The sequence below is a fragment of the Mus caroli genome, chromosome 10 (genome assembly GCF_900094665.2).
Source record: "Mus caroli chromosome 10, CAROLI_EIJ_v1.1, whole genome shotgun sequence".
NCBI classification, from domain to species: domain Eukaryota; kingdom Metazoa; phylum Chordata; class Mammalia; order Rodentia; family Muridae; genus Mus; species Mus caroli.
Window position 1 is genome coordinate 121,609,960 of NC_034579.1, and position 20,476 is coordinate 121,630,435.

The 20,476-nt window shown below is 36.7% G+C and overlaps 3 protein-coding genes across 3 annotated transcripts in view; 2 read left to right on the plus strand and 1 right to left on the minus strand.

The window, feature by feature from the left end:
• The window catches only part of LOC110302913 (olfactory receptor 6C2-like), a 66,461-nt gene that overhangs the window by 31,827 nt on the left and 14,158 nt on the right, over window positions 1–20,476 (minus strand). The window lies entirely within an intron of this gene.
• On the plus strand, window positions 4,272–5,210 carry LOC110302912 (olfactory receptor 6C3-like). The gene has a single exon (XM_021173718.1). The coding sequence runs from the start codon at window positions 4,272–4,274 to the stop codon at window positions 5,208–5,210; it is 939 nt and encodes a 312-aa protein (XP_021029377.1).
• LOC110302911 (olfactory receptor 6C3-like) lies at window positions 14,172–15,110 on the plus strand. The gene has a single exon (XM_021173717.1). It carries the CDS (start codon window positions 14,172–14,174, stop codon window positions 15,108–15,110), a length of 939 nt encoding a protein of 312 aa, XP_021029376.1.

Here is a 20,476-nt window from a genome sequence, read left to right on the forward strand (position 1 = left end):
GAAGAAGAAGAAGAAGAAGAAGAAGAAGAAGGAGGAGGAGGAGGAGGAGGAGGAGGAGGAGGAGGAGGAGGATGAGGATGAGGATGATGAGGAGGATGTGTTCTTTTATACAGTACATCTTGACTAGTTTCCCTTTCCTCCACTCCTCCAAGTTCCTCCCCACCTCCCCCCTTCTCCAGATCAACTCCCACTTAGCTTTCCTTCAGAAAAGAGCAGTCTTCCAAGAGATAGCAACCAAACAGGACAGAACAAGGTACAACTAGACAAGGCAAAAGATCTCAGATTGAGGCTTGACAAGGCAACCCAATAGGAGGAAGAGTCCCAAGAGTAGGCAAAAGAGTCAGAGAGACACTCACTCCCACTATTAGGAGTTTCACAAATCCACCAAGCTAACAGCCATAACATATATGCAGAGGGCTTGGTACAAACACCTGTAGGCCCTGTGCTTACCTTTTCAGTTTCTGTGAGCCCATATGAGCCTTGCTTAGTTGATTCAGTGGGACACATTTTCATGGTGTCCATCCCCTCTGACTCTTACCTCTGTGAGATTACCTGTTGTCCTAGGGTTGGAACCCAATGGAGGCATCCAATTTAGACTCTCTCTCCACATAATGTCTGGCTGTAGATCTCTGCACCAGGTTCCATCTGCTGCCAGAGGAAGCCTCTCTGATGACAACTGGACAAGGTACCCATCTATGAGTCTAGGTCTCTGGCCTATCTTGTCTCTTGTTTCTAGCCATCCAGTGTAGGACACAGGCTCCCTGTTGTAGTGTGGTCCTCAAGTTAAACCCAACATAGATTGGTCACTCCCACAAGTTCTGTCACACCAGTGCTCCAGAAATTTTTTTGCAGTCAAGACAGACTGTAGGTCAAGAGATTTGTGGCTGGGTTGGTGTCTTGGTTTCTCTTTCAGTAGCCTGCAGAGTACCTTCTCCTGACAGAGACTAGAATGTCAGGGTGAAGGTTCCATGAAGGCACCAGTTTGACCTCTCCAGTGAGTTGTGTGGATGTTCTTAGCCTCAGTTTTGCAGAGAGTAGCTCTTTGTCCTAGTACCATCCTGGGTTGTTTAGGAATCTTCATGGGTTCCCCCTTGGTCAACAACTCAACTGAATACAACCTGCTGCCATCACTGAAGCCTTGCCTGTCAACAAAAGACGATCAATTCAGACTCTATATCCTCCATATCCCAGGAGTTCTCACTAGGGTCATCCTCATAGAGTCCAAGAAGTTTTGACTATGCTAGGTTTCCATGCCCCCATATGACCCCAGTTCCAGTTGTCTTTCCCTGCACTCTCTCCCTTCATTCCTCCCCCAACATGACCCTTCCTGCTCCTGTCCTCACCCACCACCAGCATACCCACAAAATTTATTCTATTTACTTTTCCCAAAGAGATCCATGCATCCTGCTACGAGAGCCCTCCTTTTAACCTAACTTCTTTGGCTCTCTGAATTGCAACTTGATTATCATTTATTTAACATCTAATATCCACTTATAAGTGAGCACATAACATTTTTGTCCTTTTGAGTCTGGGTTACCTCACTCAGGATGATTTTTTTTTCTAGTTCCAATTATCTGACTGCAAATTTCATGATGCCATTTTTTTAAAAAAAGCAGGTGAGTAATAATACATTGTGTAAATGTACCAAATTTTCTTTATCCATTCTTTAGTTGAGAGATTTCTAGGTTGTTTCCATGCTCTGGCTATTATGAATGAAGCTGCTATGAACATGGTTGAACAAGTCTTTGTGTTATGATGGAGCATCTTTTGGTTAGATGCCCAAAAAATAGTACAGCTTTGTCTTGAGTTAGATTGATCCCAATTTTCTGGTTTAGGAAATCAGTGGAACATTTTGTGTAATAAAATCTCATAATGTCAATATTTGTGTCATTATGTAATACATACAAACAGTTCGGTGCAATATAGAATATCTTATTTACATTAATCAAAAGATTTGAAATGTGTAGCAGCTAGGGTAGTATAAGGATAGGTCTTTGTATATTGTGGTGGCTTTGGATCTCATATGATGGAGCAAATATCAGTCTTGAAATTATAAAATTAATAAATAAAACAAGAACAAGATCCAATCTTAACATTTGAAGATATCAATGTGCTCCTTTTATTTCCTAATTCTTCTCTGCACTTGCAGAGCTTATTAATTAGATATCAGTAAGACTGTCAAAGACAAGACTATTGTAGGGCAGTTTAGTCCTGGGTTTAACTAATCCCAAATGAATTGAGAGTAAATTATCTCCTGGGCTTAGACTGAGTCCAAGCACTCATTAAGAAAATTGCTTGACCAAAGGGAAGCCAGGTTGGATGTTATCAGTTGATTGGTACACGTTTTTCTCTGTCTATATTGTTTGGTTTTCAAGAAAGATGAGTCATGGATCACCATGTCTTGAGCTTCTGCTCGAATCCTTCTTGTCTTTAGTTGAGTGTGTCAGGGATTTTTAAATCCAGAGAAGGTAAAATTATATTTATGTTTGTGCAGCTTTTAATTTTATCTTATCCAGAGACCTTCAAAATGTTTCACTTTCTATTGTCTTAAAAAAGTACTAGTTGCTTCATTTTTCTTAAAGAATTCCAAGGATGAAAATAGTATGTTTATAGCATTCTAAATGTACCTTTTAGCATGACAGGCTTCAGTGCAGTCAACAGAGGCAAGAGCAAATGGCAAAACCATTTTCTGAAGAATATTACAAATATGTTTATTTTTATGTTTTTAAGTGGCAGAGTTTAACTCATGGCTGACTACTGTAGGGTTTTATATCTGAGTGATATTACCATATATACCAAACAGCATGTTTCATATGTGTGAACAAATGCATCTCTATCCATCATTGAAAGGTTTAATTTACTGGAAAAAGAAAGGATTTTCAAATTATTAATTAAATATTTTCATTAATTTTACATTTTAGTAAAAATTTAACTATTGTGTAAACCATGTAACAGTTTTCTGTTGGTTTTGATGACATATTGATGGAAAAGATGTATATTAAAAAAGAGAAAAAAACATGGACACTCAGAAGACTAAAGTAGAAAGGTAAACAATGTCCATTATCAGCTTTGGTAGTTATGACTTGCTCTACTGCACAACACAGAAACTAGTACAACGTTGATACCTCACACCACAGACTCTGTGTTGTCTGTTAAAAATCAGGAGAGAACAGGACTGACAGAAGTCATATTGCTTACAGTGTAGAGCTTTGTGGATTGAGAAAGTAAATTATATAGATAATTTTATTTATTCTGATAATTCTTTGAGAAGGATGGCACTATTAGACTTTGAGGTAAACAAAAATGTATGAGTTCCTTATGTTCTCAAGAAAGTTTAGATATCAAATCACAAATAAACTTAGTTAAAAAAAGGTTAAAATAATACGTGTCTCTGAATTCATAGAAAATAGCTATTGATTCCTGGCTCTGTTTAATTATTTTCCCTGGCCCATGTCTTAATTGTCACAAATCAAAATGTATTTGTTTTTGGTTTTGTATTTTTGCTTGTTTTACTGTTTCGAGACAGAGTCTCTTTGTGTAAGCCTGGCTGTCCTAGAACTAGTTCTATAGGCCAGACCAGCCTGGTACTTGTAGAGATTGGCATCTTTCTGCCTCCTGAGTGCTGGGATTAAACACTTGTGGCACAATCACCCAGTTTTATTTGTTTTTATAATAAAAGAAAATCTAGTCTCAATTTTTGTATTTGCAAACACTTTTATTTCCTTAGCCATTTAAGAACAACACATACTGGCTGAAGAGATGGCTCATCCATTAAAGGCTAGGCTCATAACAAACAAATATAAAAACAACACATATTAAGGTTGAAAATAACCATGACAGCATTTAGGTTTAGTAAATATGTTTGGGTTACTACCAATAAACTATAGAAGTTTTAAAATAGTATTAGAATTGAAATAAAATGTTATATATTCAGTTTAAAAAGCATATAACACGTGAAATCAGAAAACTTGTTTCATATTGAAAGTGAAGATACTATTAAAATATTGTTACACAAATCTATAGTTCAAAGGTACCCTACACATATAGAAATTATGACTGTATGTAGAATTTTCTGTATAATTGTTGAAGGGGCTTTATACATCCCCTTACAAATATTTTTCCACTTAACAAAATGATTTCTATTTAATAACAATTAGCAGATATTGTTTCACTTCACTGGATATTATAATATCAATATTTAAACTTTCATTCTCTTCAACTAAACTTTCATTTGAATTTTTAATCAATAGATTTTTGGACAATAAATCAGCATGAAAAACCACTCTGTGATCACCGAGTTTCTGCTCTTGGGCATATCAGACACACCAGAACTTCAGTTTGTGATTTTTATCTTTTTATTCATTGCTTACATATTAAGTGTCACTGGAAACCTAACCATCATCACTCTCACCTTGCTAGACTCTCAGTTAAAGACTCCTATGTATTTCTTCCTCCGGAATTTCTCCTTCTTAGAAATTATGTTCACTAGTGTTTCCATTCCCAGATTTCTGGCATCAATAATTACCCAAGACAAGACCATTTCCTATAATAATTGTTTTGCTCAGTTATTTTTCTTCATCTCTATGGGAGTGTCTGAGTTCTTTCTTCTAACTGCCATGTCTTATGATCGCTATGTTGCCATCTGCAAGCCNCTGCACTACACCCTCATCATGAATCAGAAAGTCTGCACCCTTCTTGTCCTCACCTCATGGCTGGGAGGGTTTCTGACCATCTTTCCATTGCTCATGCTGTTTCTCAAGTTAGATTTTTGTGCTTCAAATGTCATTGATCATTTCTGCTGTGACTACTTCCCCATCTTACAGCTCTCCTGCTCAGATACATGGTTTTTAGAGACAATCGGCTTTTATTTTGCATTTATTACTCTGCTGTTCACACTGGCTCTAGTGATCTTGTCATACATCTGCATCATCAACACCATTCTGAGGTTCCCATCTGCCAGTCAGAGGAAAAAGGCTTTCTCCACCTGTTCCTCTCACATGATTGTCATCTCCATCTCTTATGGCAGCTGCATTTTCATGTATGTCAAACCTTCTGCAAATGAAAGAGCATCACTGACCAAAGGGGTGGCTCTTCTCAATACTTCAATTGCTCCCATGCTGAACCCTTTTATTTACACCTTGAGAAATCAACAAGTAAAACAAGCCTTCAAGGATTTGATTAATAAACTAATGTTTAATAGAAACAAATGAATGCCATTGTGCCCCTTCAAAAATGGAGGAATCATTAGGGTGAAAACCCACTGCTCTAGAGAACCATGACAAATACACTTTGTATTTCCTATCTGTGGTCTTTATTTCAATTGAGGTTTTTGCTCTTAAGTAAGAAAGGTTTTAATATTTCTAATCAAGTGTTACATTCAGAACTAACCCAAAAGTTAATTCATACATCAATATTTTAAGAAATTGAAGAATAGCCTTATAAGTATGCATGATATGATTATATATAATATGTAATTATGTTATATATTATACAATGCTTATCTTGTAGTAATATATAATAGATTTATATGTACATATTTTATACATGAATGTAAGTATAAATTGTATGAAATAGATGTTCTAAATTAAAAAAAGCAGGAATCAAACTTTAATTATATTATGAGCACCTTGGTTTTAGCTTCTTAAAAAAGTATTTTATGTTTATGGGTATTTTATCTGCTTGTATATCTGTGTACATTTCTGTGTACTTATTGCAAGTATTGTACCCACAGAGGCTAGAAAAGGGCATTGGGTCTCCTGGAAGTGGAGTTACTGATGACTGGAAGCCATTATGTTGGTGCTGTGAATTGCGCCAGTTTCCTCAGAAAGATCTGGAAGAACTTTTAACCTTAGAGCCCCCTCTCTAATCCCTGAACTTTCTTTGTGATTTGAAAGTAACCGTGTTATGTTTTCTTTTAAAACTGTGTGGGTATGATTTACTATTTACTCTGTGTTGAAACATTCCATCATTGAGGAGATAGGATCACTGTAAAATATCATGGAACATTTGATAGATATCCATATTCTGGAATAAGAACCTGTTTTCATTGTATTTCTGTGTGCAAACATCTGATGCTAATGGTAAAATTTGCTTACATTTGGTGTTATCTGCTTGTGTTATATTCACACATGTACATATGTGTGAATGTACATGCCTGTGTGTATGGAGGCCAGAGTACACTATTGGGGTCTCTGTCTACCCTCTTGCCTTGTTCCTTTGAGGCAGACTCTCTCAATGAACTTGCAGTTCAGCTAGGATTGCCATTAACAAGCCCAACTGATTCCACTTTTTTCTGTCACTTTCAGTTCTTGGGTTATAGGCAAGCATGGGGCTGTGCTCATACTTTATGTGGCTACTGATATCCAGACTCTGCTCTTTGTGAATGTAAAGCAAGCACTCCTAACCACTGAGCATCTCCCATGCCAAGTAAACTGCAGATTTATTAAAATAAATTAGTCCCTTGGGCTGGTGGCAGAGAAAAGATCATATATTAAGCATCTCATGCTACATGGAACATATGTAAAAACATGCCAAATAATTTTAAATGCCTTCTGTCTTATTTTCTTCCTTTTAAAAGTTTTGTTTTTTTCATCTCTTCAGCCAAATTAATACAATTACTTTCTATAAAATGGGAAGACTAAGATACAAAATCATTTAAGTCATAGTCATAAGCTTATACTATCTCTATTGTAGCCATTTTGGATGCTATAAAATTGTATGGAAATTGGAGGTAATATTTATCCATGCATTAAACATACAGAAGACAATAGAAGATTCTGATTTCAGCTGTGATTAATTAAGTAACAGCTTAACTTATTTTTTTCATGTTTTTAGATTTCACATGTGTTTACAATGAATTATATCTACCCCCAGCTTCTCCTTTTTAATTACCTCCTTCTAACCTTACCTCATTCTCCCATGTTTTGTTTGTTTGTTCATAAGTCACTTAGTGATCCCCGTATGTTCACCGATGTGAGGCTGCCTTCTGGTGCATGGGGAACTTACCACTGTCTACATCCTCATAAAACAATGAATTTCTCTCTTCTACCAAAAATAAAATGCCAATAGATCCTCAGTAAGGGTCAGGGTCTGCAGATCATCTACCTTCTCTGTGCTGGAATTTTGATTGGCTTTATCTTGTATAGACCTTGTGCAGGTCACCCCAGCTCCTGTAACCCCATGAGTGTCATATCCAGCAGATGGTATTCATAATATGTCTCCCATTTTCTGGTTCTTACATTCTTATTTTATTTTATTGGATATTTTCTCTATTTACATTTTAAATGTTATCCCCTCTCCAGGTCTCCCCTCGAGAACTGCCATATCCCATTCCCCCTCCCCCTGCCTCTATGAGGGTGCTCCTTCACCCACCCACCCACTTACTTCTTCATGCTTTTCCATCTCTTCTTTCTTGGTGTTCTGTGAGCCTTGCTAAATGGTGAAGAAAATAGATGACCATTTCTGACTGAGCACCCAGTCACCCTGTGCACTTTGGCCAGTTCTGCACCCCTCCACTGACTGTCACTACTTGCAAAAGAAGCCCTTCTGACAAAGACTGAGAAGACCTTAGTTCTATTGGTATAAACATTCACGTTTAGAATAGAGGTTCTCAAAGTGTGGGTCATTTGGGGATCAAATGATCCTTTCACAGGGGTTACCTAAGACCACTGGAAAGTACAGAAATTTACATTATGGTTCATAACAGTGGCAAAATTACAGTTATGAAGTAATAAAAATATTCTTATGAGTGCGAGCCACTGTATTAAAGGGTCACAGCATTAGGAAGGTTGAGAAACTACTGATTTGGAAGGTATTTGACAGTATGCTATTTAAAACAACTTGGACTTATGACCTTCGTATCTATAGGCTTTTATCCAGTTTTACAGCAAAAATATATAATTCTGTTCTGTGAAACAGGTCTCTAATCCATTCATAAACTGGTTACTTATCTCAAACAGTCTTGCTGCTATTGCACAAGTGGACACATTTTTGTCAAGCACACAGTATCACAGCATGCAGTGTGTAGCACTAGGTAAGGTCATTGATGAGTTTGCTTCCTAGCAGACTATATGGAACTTTTCAGCACAATGAAAACTTGTAGCCAGAAGAAAATTCTCTGAGTGTCTTGAGTTTGTTTTCTCTATTTCCTGCAGTGCCTGCAGTCAAGGCATGAGGTGTCCTCAGAACTGGAGTTCTTACCATGTATTATGTTGGATGACCAAGGGAAATGGTAATAGCTTGTGTAGTTTTCGGAACATTGCCAATAAAACACACACACACACACACACACACACACACACACTGAGAGAGAGAGAGAGAGAGATCTGATGCCTTGTAGGGTAATTTTTCATTTAACAATTAATGTCTTCTAGGAGTTACATGGTTCATCTATGACTCCATTTGAATTCTTATTTGAAAGTTATATTTTAAAATGAATAGCTCAACTTTCATCCAGCTAAGTTAATTACCTCAAACTATATTGTGAAATGATATACTAGAATTACATTGAATTGTATATTTTGTTTTAGCATATAAAAATTAATTTCCTACTGATTAAAAGGTAGAAATTACTCTGTTTAATTACTCTGTGTTTACTTAAACGCAGGGTATAAAAGACAGTGTGTATAGATGATACACATTTTCATAGCAGAACTAAGATATTTGACATTTGATAGCTACATGAATTAGTGCTTAGTACATAAAATCTCTGATACATAATGCCTGCTTTATGAATAATAATAAAAATTTTGAAAGCCAAATGATGTTAAGGATTAAATTTACAGTAATTAGAATAAATAGTACCTTTTATAAATTACAGCTACTGTGAACATCCTTCCCCAAGTTAAGAATTAATTTAATTTGTTGGAAAAATCACAAAATTGCTATAGCTATTTTTTTGAACCTGTATGCAACACTTCCATGATGAATAATTATTTATATAATGCCACTGAATTTTCAGAAAATCTATTGAAATTACTATTCTATTAAAAGACTTACCTTTAATCCCAGCACTCGGGAGGCAAAGGCAGGTGGATTTCTGAGTTCGAGGCCAGCCTGGTCTACAAAGTGAGTACCAGGACAACCAGGGCTACACAGAGAAACCCTGTCTCGAAAAACCAAAAAAAAAAAAAGACTTGAAGATTAAGGAAATTAAGACTAAGAAAATTCAACACCAGAAATCCCCTTTAAATGCCTATTAGTGCTTTTATTCTTTGTTTCCTTAATAAAGTTCATATTCTTATTTATTTATATTTTAATGACAATATTTTTTTCTTACAACATATTCTTATCATGGTCCCCATCTCCTCTAAGATTCTCTTACTTCCCTGCCTATATAACTTCAGGCATTCTTTCTCTCTCTGTTTAGAAAACAAACAGATCATCAAACCAACCAACCAACCAACCAACCAACCAACCAACCAACCAACCAACCAATCATCCAACCAGAACAGAACAAAACTAACAATAAGAAAATAAAGGAATAGTTCAAGATACAAAGACAGACAGACACAGACAGACAGAGAGAGACACACACACCACTAAACACACAAAATTGGAAACCATATTTAAATATTAGTTATGTTAAAAAAAAGTTCCACAAAAAGCTTTGAGATAAAATATCTCCAAAAATCTCATTGAGTTCCTTTTTTGTTGGCCATTTATTTACTGCAGGCTGTGGTTCCTGCTCTTAGGTGTGGTACATATACCCAATGACATGCCATTGGAGTAGATTCCTTTTTCCTTTGTGAGTGGTTGTCAAGGGGAGATAGCCTCTTGGTTAGGGATGGAGACCATGTCCACTTCTCTTCTCAGTGCCAGAATCCTATCTGGCTAGGCTATGTGCAGGCTCTGTTCTTGCTGCCACAGTTTCTGTGAGTTTATATGTGTGTCAGCCTGCTGTGTCTTGAAGACATTGTGTCCTTAGTGTCTTCCATCCTCAGTGGCTCTTGTAATCTTTCTCTTTCCTTTTCTGCAGGGTTCCCTGAGCCCTGAGGAAAGGAGTTTTCTGGAGACATGCCATTAAAGATTGAGCATTTGAAGGTCTCTTACTCTCTGCCCATTGTCCAGTTGTGGATTTCTGTATTTGTTCTCATCTACTGTAGGAGGAAGCTTCCTGATGACGGCTGAGCAAGACTGGTCTTTGGGTATTGTATGCAAAAGATGGGTGGCTGCTAGTCCCAGAGCCTAAATGGAGAAAGTGTGTCTTTAAAATGACACGCAACAGGATATAGCAGAATGTTGTTAGGAGTCATCACATTGCTATTGTCTAGCAGAAAAATAATATTTGGCTTTCCTCTAGGACTATGGCCTATCTAGTCCTAGCTCTTTTGGCCACGTGGGCAGTGTCAGTAGTGGGTTCCATCTTGTGGTATTAGGCTTGAATTTAATCAGACAGCAAATGGTTAAGCCTACTCCATCAGAGTATCATGTAGGCAGGCCACCATTGTAGAGCAAAGGGTTTATAGCTTGGTTAGTGTTTACTTTTCTTCTCTGGATACACACAAAGTAACTTCCAGTTCCATGAACAGTAGTCCACAGGGGTGAAAGGCTCTACTTAAGACATTAGCTTGGCTTCTCTGTGTTCAATGAGATATGCAGGTGTCTCCAGCAATAAGGCCAATAACGGAGATGACCCTTGGGGACACTTTCCTGAATTCTTACAGGTTTAGTAGACTTTGAATCTGTTAGGTAGCTTTTAGATCAGCTATAGGGATGATGATTTATTTGGGAAAGATTTATTTGGGCGTAAGGTCCCAGAGAGTTAGGAGTCTATCAATACCACAGCAACGAAACATGGCAGTTGAAGCAGCAAGCCGAGAGCACATTTGAAGCCATAAGCAAGTTTCAGAAAGTGAAAAAGGGCGCCTCCTAGGTACTGAAACCTTGAATCCATCCTCTAGTAATATACTTCCTCCAGTAAGGCCACACTTCCCAAATTACCTTAAACAGCACACCAAATGAGAACCAAATATTCAAGTGCCTAATAATAAGGGGGGCATCTCATGTAATCTACCATATTCTACTGCCTGACCCCCCATAGGCTTTTGGACATATTGCAATGCAAACGGTTTTTAGCACAATTTCAAAAGTCTCTGTGTTCTTTCAAAGTTTCACCAATGTTTAAATGTCCCACATCCAAAGGCTGTTCTAAAACTCAAGGGAATTCTGTAACTGTAACCCCATGTAAAATAAAAGCTAGTTGTGTTCTTTTAACCTATGATGACACAGGAAAAACTGGACAAGAGCAGGATCAAAACCCAGCAGGCAAGTGTCAAATTCTGCAGCTCCATGTCCAATATCAAAGGGTACAATAGCTCTCCCCTTTCAGTTTTGTTGATTGCAACATACATTTTCTGTTAGGCAAGTCTTACTTCCAGTGTGTAGCTTTCTTTAGCAGATATCTCATGCTTCTGGCTTCTCCAACATCTTAGGGTCTCAATGCAATCTGGGTTTCACTTCCACAGTTTTACCCAGCGATCTCTCAGGTCCTTTTCATAGAGTCTTCCTTGATACACATTGCCTGGACCTATGGCTCCCTATTTGGCAGGTATCCTGGTAGGGAGCCTGGGCTTCTTGAATCACATTTACAGCATTTTCATTTTTCTTTCTTTCTAGGATCAGTAAATTCTCAGTTATTTTCCTTATACAAGTTGGAAGCTTAGATGGGTGAGATCTTTATTCCAATAGAGATCAAACCTGTACTTAACTCTTTCTCTGTCTCATCTCCAGCCTCGTCTACAATATCAAGCCTCTTTGTTCTTTCTTTCTTTTTTAAACTGTATGTTTTGTATTTATTTCTGTCTTAATATTTATTTCTGATTTAATATTTGTTATTTTGTGTTTTAGTCTTGCAAGACTTGAATGTATCAATGTAATGATTATTTTTGTTCGCTATTCTGCCGTGCTCTGGCAAAATTTAATAGTTAGTAAAATATCAGTAAGACTGTCAAAGAGGAGATCATTGTAGGGTGTTTTAGTCCTGGGTTTAACTAATCCCAAATGATTTGAGAATAAATTATCTTCTGAGCATTGACTGAGTCCATGCACTCATTAAGAAAATTGCTTGACCAAAGGGATGCCAGGTTGGTTATTATAAGTTGATTGATACATATTTTTCTCTGTTACTCTATATTGCTTGGTTTTGAAGAAAGATGGGTCACAGCATCACTATGCACATGTCTTGACCTTCTGCTTGCATCCTTCTTGTCTTTACTTGAGTGTGTCAGGGATTCATAGACTTGCAGAGAAGGTAAAGTTGTATTTATGCTTGTGCAGATTTCCATTTTATCTTATCCAGAGACCTTCAAAATGTGTTATCTTTCAGTGTCTGAAAACAGTATCAGTTGCTTGTTTTTCTTAAAGAATTCCAAGGATGACATTAGCTTCTTTATAGTACACTTGGTTTCTGTGAGACAATAAAAGAGATTAAAGGTACATTTATTTTCATTTCTAAGTGAGGCTGTTAGCATCCTTACAAGCAATTCACCATGTATGTTTTTTATGTCAAGTTTTTGTATAATTAAAAGAGGTTAGCGTGGCCTGGATGACAAAATGATCTTCTGAAGAATAGTATGAATATGTTTATTTCTATGCTTTTAAGTTACAGAATTTAAGTCATGACTGACTTGTGTAGGGTTTTATACCTGATGATATTACCATATACACCAAACAGCATATTTCATATTTGTGAAAATTCTTTTTATCCATCATCGTAAGGTTATTTTAATCTGAAAAATGCAACAACCCTGAACTGATCATTAAATATATTTAGTACCCTTAATTTTACATTTTAGTAAATTTTAACTGTCATATAAACCACATACCAGTTATTTGTCAGTTTTGATGGCATATTGATGAAAAGAAAATGTATATTACTAAAGAGAAAAACATGGAGACTTGGAAGACTCAAGTAGAAAGGTGAATAGAGTTCATTATTAGCTTTAGTTATTATCACTTGCTGAGCTGCATAGCACAGAAAGCGGTACAAAAACTTTGTTAATTTACATCCCAGACTCCGTGTTGTCTGTTAAATATCAGGAGAGAACAGGGCTGATAGAAGTTATGTAGGTTACAGGGTAGAGCTCTGTGGTTTAAGAAAGTGATTCCAGTACATACTTATTCATTCTGATAATTCTTTGAGAAGAAAGCCACTATTACACTTTTTAAATTTTTTTATTTCTTATTTTATTGACATTTCAAATGTTCCATTATTATACTTTGAGATGAAAAAAATTCTTCATGTGAGTTCCTTTTGTCCTCAAGAAAGTTTAAAGAAAAATAGCAAATAAACTTAGGAAAAAATGTTAAAATGATACAAGTGTCTTAGAATGCATAGAAATAACTATTGCATCTGTAGCAGAGGATGGCCTTGTGGGACATTAATGAGAAGAGAGACCCTTGGTCTTGTGAAGGCTTGATGCCCCAGTGTAGGGGAATGTCAGGCTAGGGAAGGGGAAGTGTGTGGGTTAGTGAGCAGGGTTTTTGGAAGGGAAATGAGGAAAGGGGGTACAATTTGCAATGTAAATAAAGAAAACATTTAATTAAAGGCTGCATTTAATTATTTTCTGTGACCCATATTTTAATTCTTACAAATCAAAAAATTGTTTTTATAATAAAAGAAAAATTTGATTTTTTTGTTCACAAACATAGTTACTTCCTTAGCCAATGTAAAAAAACACATATTAATGTTGAAAATAAGCATGACAGCACTTAGGTTTAGTAAATATGATTGGGTGCTCAGTTTCTAATAATATACTATAGAAGTTTGGAAATAGTGTTGAAGTTGAAATTTAATGTTATATACTCAGTTCTGAAAGTATACAATATGGCAAACCTGAAAAACTGTTTTGAATTAAAAATGAAGATGCTATTAAAATATTGTTACATAAATATATAATTCAAAGTATGTTACACATAGAAATTAGGATCATATGTAGACTGTGGGTGTATAATTGCTCAAGAGCACTTTAAACACCATGTAAAAAAATATTTCCCTTCAGCAAGATTGTTTTTGTTTAAAGGGATGAGAGGAGATTAGAAAAGTGGAAATGTTTCATTGATTAACTTCATGGAATGTAGCAATATCAGAATTTAAAGTTTTGTTCCTTTTACACTGTGTTTACACTTTGATTTCTTTTTTAATCAATAGATTCTATGAACAATAAATCAGTATGAGAAACCACTCTATGGTTACTGAGTTTTTGCTCTCAGGCATATCAGACACACCAGAAGTTCAGGTTGTAATTTTTATCCTTTTATTCATTGCTTACATATTAAGTGTCGCTGGAAACCTAACCATCATCACTCTCACCTTGCTAGACTCTCAGTTAAAGACTCCAATGTATTTTTTCCTCCAGAATTTTTCCTTCTTAGAAATTATATTCACCAGTGTTTCTGTCCCTAGATTTTTGGGTTCAATAATTACTGAAGTCAAGACTATTTCCTATAACAACTGTTTGACTCAATTATATTTCTTCCTTTCTCTGGGAGTGTCTGAGTTCTTTCTTCTAACTGCTATGTCTTACGATCGCTATGTAGCCATCTGTAAGCCACTGCACTATGTTATCATCATGAATCAGAAAGTCTGCACTCTCCTTGTCCTCACCTCATGGCTGATAGGATTTCTGAGCATCTTCCCTTTAATCATGCTTATCCACAAGTTAGATTTTTGTGCTTCCAATACCATTGATCACTTCTGCTGTGACTATTTTCCCCTCTTACAACTGTCTTGCTCAGATACAAGGCTTTTAGAGGCATTTGGCCTTTATTGTGCCTCCATTACTCTGCTGTTCACACTAGCTCTAGTGATCTTGTCATACATCTGCATCATCAACACCATTTTGAGGTTCCCATCTGCCAGTCAGAGGAAAAAGGCTTTCTCCACCTGTTCCTCTCACATGATTGTCATCTCCATCTCTTATGGCAGCTGCATTTTCATGTATGTCAAACCTTCTGCAAATGAAAGAGCATCATTGACCAAAGGGGTGGCTGTTCTCAATACTTCAATTGCTCCCATGCTGAACCCTTTTATTTACACCTTGAGAAATCAACAAGTAAAACAAGCCTTCAAGGATTTGATTAATAAACTAATGTTTAATAGAAACAAATGAATGTACTGGTTAATGTGAACATCATTGAACTTCTTCAAAAATGAAGAAATCAACCTTAAATTATATTATGAGCACCTTGATTGTAGTTTCTTTAAAAAGTATTTTGTGTGTATGGGTATTTTGCCTGTTTGTATATCTGTGTTAATATCTGTGTGCCTATTCCAGGCCTCCTGCCCACAGAGGCCAGGAAAGGGCATTGGGTCTCCTGAAAGTGGAGTTGCTGAAGGCCGTGAGCTATTATGTTGGTGCTGTGAATTGCCCCAATGTCTTCAGAAAGAACTGGAAGAACTTTTAACCTTGGAGCTACCTCTCTAATTCTTCAACTTTCCTTTTAATTTAAATGTAGATATGTTATGTTTTCCTTTAAAACTGTATGGGAATTGTTTACTATTTACTCTCTGCTGAAACTTTCTATCATGGAGGAGGTAGCCTCCCTATATAATGTTATGGGACATTTGATAAACTTCCATATTTTGGAATGAGAACTTGTTTTCATTGTATCTCTCTCTCCAAAAATATGATGCCAAATCGTTAAAGTCACTTACACTTAGTGTTATATGCTTATAATCATTTCCTTCTCCATTTCATTGGGTATTGTTTCTCAAAACTAACAATAGTGAAATAAAGAAACAGCTCAAGGTACAAAGAGACAGACAGAGACAGACCTAGAGACAGACAGACAGACAGACAAACAGACATGAAACACATAAATTTGGAAACCATATTTAAAGAAAATACCAGTGATGTAAAAAAAAAAAGGCTTGAGGTAAAATATGTCCAAAAATTGTACTAAGTTTCTTTATTGTTGGCCATTAAACCATTTTTCAAGGCATGGTTTCTGCCCTTAGATGTGGTACATATACCCAATGACATGCCATTGGAGAAGATTCGTTTTTCTTTTGTGAGTGGTTGTCAAGGGGAGATAGCCTCTTGGTTAGGGATGGGAGATCATGTCCACTTCTCAGTGCTGGAACCATGTCTGGCTAGGTTGTGTGCAAGCTCTGTTCATGCTGCAACAGTCTCTGTGAGTTTATATGTGTGTCAGCCTGCTGTGTCTTGCAGACATTGTCTCCTTAGTGTCTTCCATCCTCAGTGGCTCTTGTAATCTTTCTGTTTCCTCTTCTATAGGGTTCTCTGAGTCCTGAGGAAGGGAGTTTGTTGGAGACATCCCATAAAGACAGAGTGTTCTGAGGTCCTTTACTCTCTGCACGTTTTCCTTTTGTGGGTTTCTGTATTTGTTCTCATCTGCTATAGGAGGAAACTTCCCGATAATTGCTGAGCAAGACTGGTCTTTGAGTATGGAAGAATGTTTTTAGGAGTCATCACATTGCTATTGTCTAGCAGAAAAACAATATTTGGCTTTCCTCTAGAGCTATGGCCTATCTAGTCCTAGCTCTTCTGGCCACATGGGCAGTCTCAGTCGTGGGTTCCATCTGGGGCATTGGGCTTAAATCTAACCAGATAGTGGGTGGTTAAGCCCACAGCAGTGCCACTATTGAATCAATGTATCATGTAGGCAGGTCACCTCTGTAGAGCAAAGGGTTGATAGCTCTGTTAGTGTTTGCCTTTCTTCTCTGGTTGCACACAAAGTAACTTCCAGTTCCATGAACACTAGTCCATAGAGGTGAAGGCTCTACTTAGGCATCTTGGCTTCTCTGTGTTCAATGAGACATCCAGGTGTCTCCAGCAATAGGGTCTTTTCACCAGTTTGTGGAGAAAAAAGTCTGTATACATCTTGAGTATTACTATTTATTAACTTCTTATTAAATTGAACATAGTGTTTTCTCTTTTCCATAGATTTGTTTCTGTCTAGGAACTGTAAGGATCACTGCTATTGATCCTTAAGATTGAACTTGTCCATTACTATCAAAAGTAATTAGCATCATACTCATATTTTTCAAGGGAAAGTTGTGCAAAATTGAGAAAAGCAGTGAAAAGAAAATCTAATAAAATAAGTCTTTTAATCATTAAGTTACTTCTGAGGAATTTTTGTTACAATCAGGAAAATAGGAATTTGAAAAGGAACCCTTGCATGAGGACACAGACCCTGAAATACTTGAAGGTTGCTATATTTTTAATAAGTTAGAGTTCTTTATTACATATATTAAAAATCCCCTAAAGCAGGAACAGAAATATTTATTCTGTATAAGATATTGTTTAGCTCCTATCCATGTCCAGTGTCTTAGTTACTGTTCTATAGCTGTGAGGAGACATCATGACCAAGGCAAATTACAGCCAAAAGCATTAAATAGGGTGTCTAGTTACAGTTTTAGAGGTTTTGGTCATGATCATTATGGCAAGAGAATGGTGGCAAGTAAGCAGGCATGGTGTTGTAGAAGTTGCTAAGCACGCTCACATCTGATCTGAAATATGCTGGCAGAGAGAGAGAGAGAGAGAGAGAGAGAGAGAGAGAGAGAGAGAGAGANAGAGAGAGAGAGAGGAAGAAGAAGAAGAAGAAGAAGAAGAAGAAGAAGAAGAAGAAGAAGAAGAAGAAGAAGAAGAAGAAGAAGAAGAAGAAGAGAAGAGAGTAGAGAGAAAGAGAGTCCCTGGTATGGGTTTTTGAAACTTCAAATCCTCCAACCCCCAGGTGACCCAACTCTTCCAAGGAGACCACATCTCCTAACCCTTTCTAAACAGTTCACAAACTGGAGACTAAGCACACTAATATATGATCTGATGGTGGCAATTGTCATTCAAACCATCATACCTGGTAATCTCAAAATGAGAACCTGTTTGCTTCAAGTCTAGCCTGAGTCTTAACATGTGAAGACTCTACAAGGTCACTGATAGATGAACATCACAGTTCACGATGTAAGATAAATGAGCCTAGCTTGAAGGCTAACAGGTAACACACTTGAAGTCATGTGTAATGACCCTGTATCAATTCTATGTAGTGGAAGAACAAATTTGACATTTCTATGAATTCTACATGCATGTTGTGACATGCTCACATATGCACAGACAGGAAAACAATATAATAGAGAAGTTTTACCCTCCTTCTATTTATTTATTTATTTATTTATTTATTTATTTATTTATTTATTTATCTATACTAGTCTAAATGTACACCCACAAAGGAAAGGTCATGTTTATACTGTACTAGTTCAAATGATAATCTTTAAGGAAACATCATCACAGACATCCCACGAAAGAACATTTTACTACCCAGGTGAGAACCTTGTAATTCATGTGGATGATTAATTTACAACCACCATGTAGAACAGATTTTTACTTCAATGTTGTAGTTCTGGGTTAAGTGAGAAATTGCAGGAGGCTGTTATGTTGTATTTTGATAGTTGAGAAGTTATTATGGAATCAGACTATATGACATACAGTACAAAGTTCTAACTCTTGTAAACACATAAGCCTTCAAAGTCTGATGGGGGTGCTAATAGATAATAAAGTCAACTGTTGTCCCCTGTATTATTGACTTTTGACTCAGTCTAGTTTCTGCCATCTAGGTGTTTAAAGATATCCATGCCACCAAAAGGTAACATAAGAAGAAAAGATTTATTTGGGCCTGTGGTCCCAGAGGGATAAGAGTCCACTAATACCACAGTGGAGAAACATGGCAGTTGAAGCAGCAAGCCAAGAGCGCATTTGAAGCCATAAGCAAGTTTCAGAAAGTGAAAAAGGGCGCCTCCTAGGTACTGAAACCTTGAATCCATCCTCTAGTAACATACTTCCTCCAGTAAGGCCACACTTCCCAAATTACCTTAAACAGCACACCAAATGAGAACCAGATATTCAAATGCCTAATAATAAGGGGGACATCTCATGCAAACTACCATATTTTACTGCCTGATCCCCATAGGTCTTTGGCCGTATTGCAATGCAAAAGGTTTTTTTTTTGTTTGTTTGTTTTTGTTTTTTTGTTTTTTTCACAATTTCAAATGCCTCTGTGGTCTTTCAAAGACTCACCAATGTTTAAATGTCCCACATCCAAAGACTGTTCTAAAACTCAAGGGAATTCTGTAACTGTAACCCTCTTTAAAATAAAAGTGAGTTGTGTTCTTTTAACCCATGATGGCACAGAGTATACAATACCATTTCAAACTGGAGCTATGAGAGCATAGTAAGGAGGTGCTGGGCAAGAGCAAGATTAAAACCAGCAGGCAAGTGTCAAATTCTGCAGCTCCATGTCCAATGCCAAAGGGCTGCAATAGCTCTATCCTTTCAGTTTTGTTGATTGCAGCATACATTTTTCATTAGGCAGGTCTCACTTCCAGTGTGTAACTTTCTTTGGCAGACATCTCATGTTTCTGGCTTCTTCAATATCTTAGGGTCTCCAACACATCTGGGTTTCACTTCTACAGTTTAGCACTGTGGTCTCTCAGGTCCTTTATTTAGGGACTTTTTTTGCTACGCATTGCCTAGCACTGCCTGTTTGTCAATTAGTCTGGTAAGGAACCTGGGCTTCTTGAATCAGTTTTATAGCATTTTGTTTGTCTTTCTTTCTAGGATGAGTAAATTCTCAGTCATTTTCCATATAAAAGTTAGAAGCTTATATGGGTAGGGTCTACATTCCAGTGCAGATTAAGACTATCCTTAAACTCTTTCTCTGTCCCATTCCAAACCTTGTCTGCAATATCAAGCTTTTGATTCTCTTTCTTCTTTTAAACTGTATATTTTGTATTTAATTCTGTCTTATTTGATATTTTTCATGTTGGCACTGCTTAAGTGTGACCATTAATAACCAGGTAGTGGGTGGTAGTGTCAGAGTTCTTAAACATAGTTAGACAGGACAGGAACATGGAATATCTGCTAAGGAATGATGTAAGTAATGAGTGGTGTCATTCCAAGAGATCACCTATGTGAGATACAGGTGTTGCTGCAATGACAGTATTTCTAAAGTCAATAAGAATTACATCAGACCACCATATGATACTGGGATATTAATTTACAAGATTTAATATCTGTTGTTTTGGGTTATAGTCTTGATTTCTATTCCCACTCTTCCGTTTTATTTATTTATTTGCATACAATGCGTATGTGTTAAATAGATGTGAAATGTTTGAATTCTCATGTAAGAATGAAAATATTACTGTTTGTTATTGTATGCCAGATATAGGAAATAGTTCACAGCTAAGACTTTTTAAAAATTCCAAACTTTTAGACTTGAAGACCCAGAAATGAACCCACACACCTATGGTCACTTGATCTTCAACAAGGGAGCTAAAACCATCCAGTGGAAAAAACACAGCATTTTCAACAAATGGTGCTGGCACAACTGGCAGTTATCATGTAGAAGATTGCGAATTGATCCATTACTATCTCCTTGTACTAAGGTCAAATCTAAGTGGATTAAGGAACTCCACATAAAACCAGAGACACTGAAACTTATAGAGGAGAAAGTGGGGAAAAGC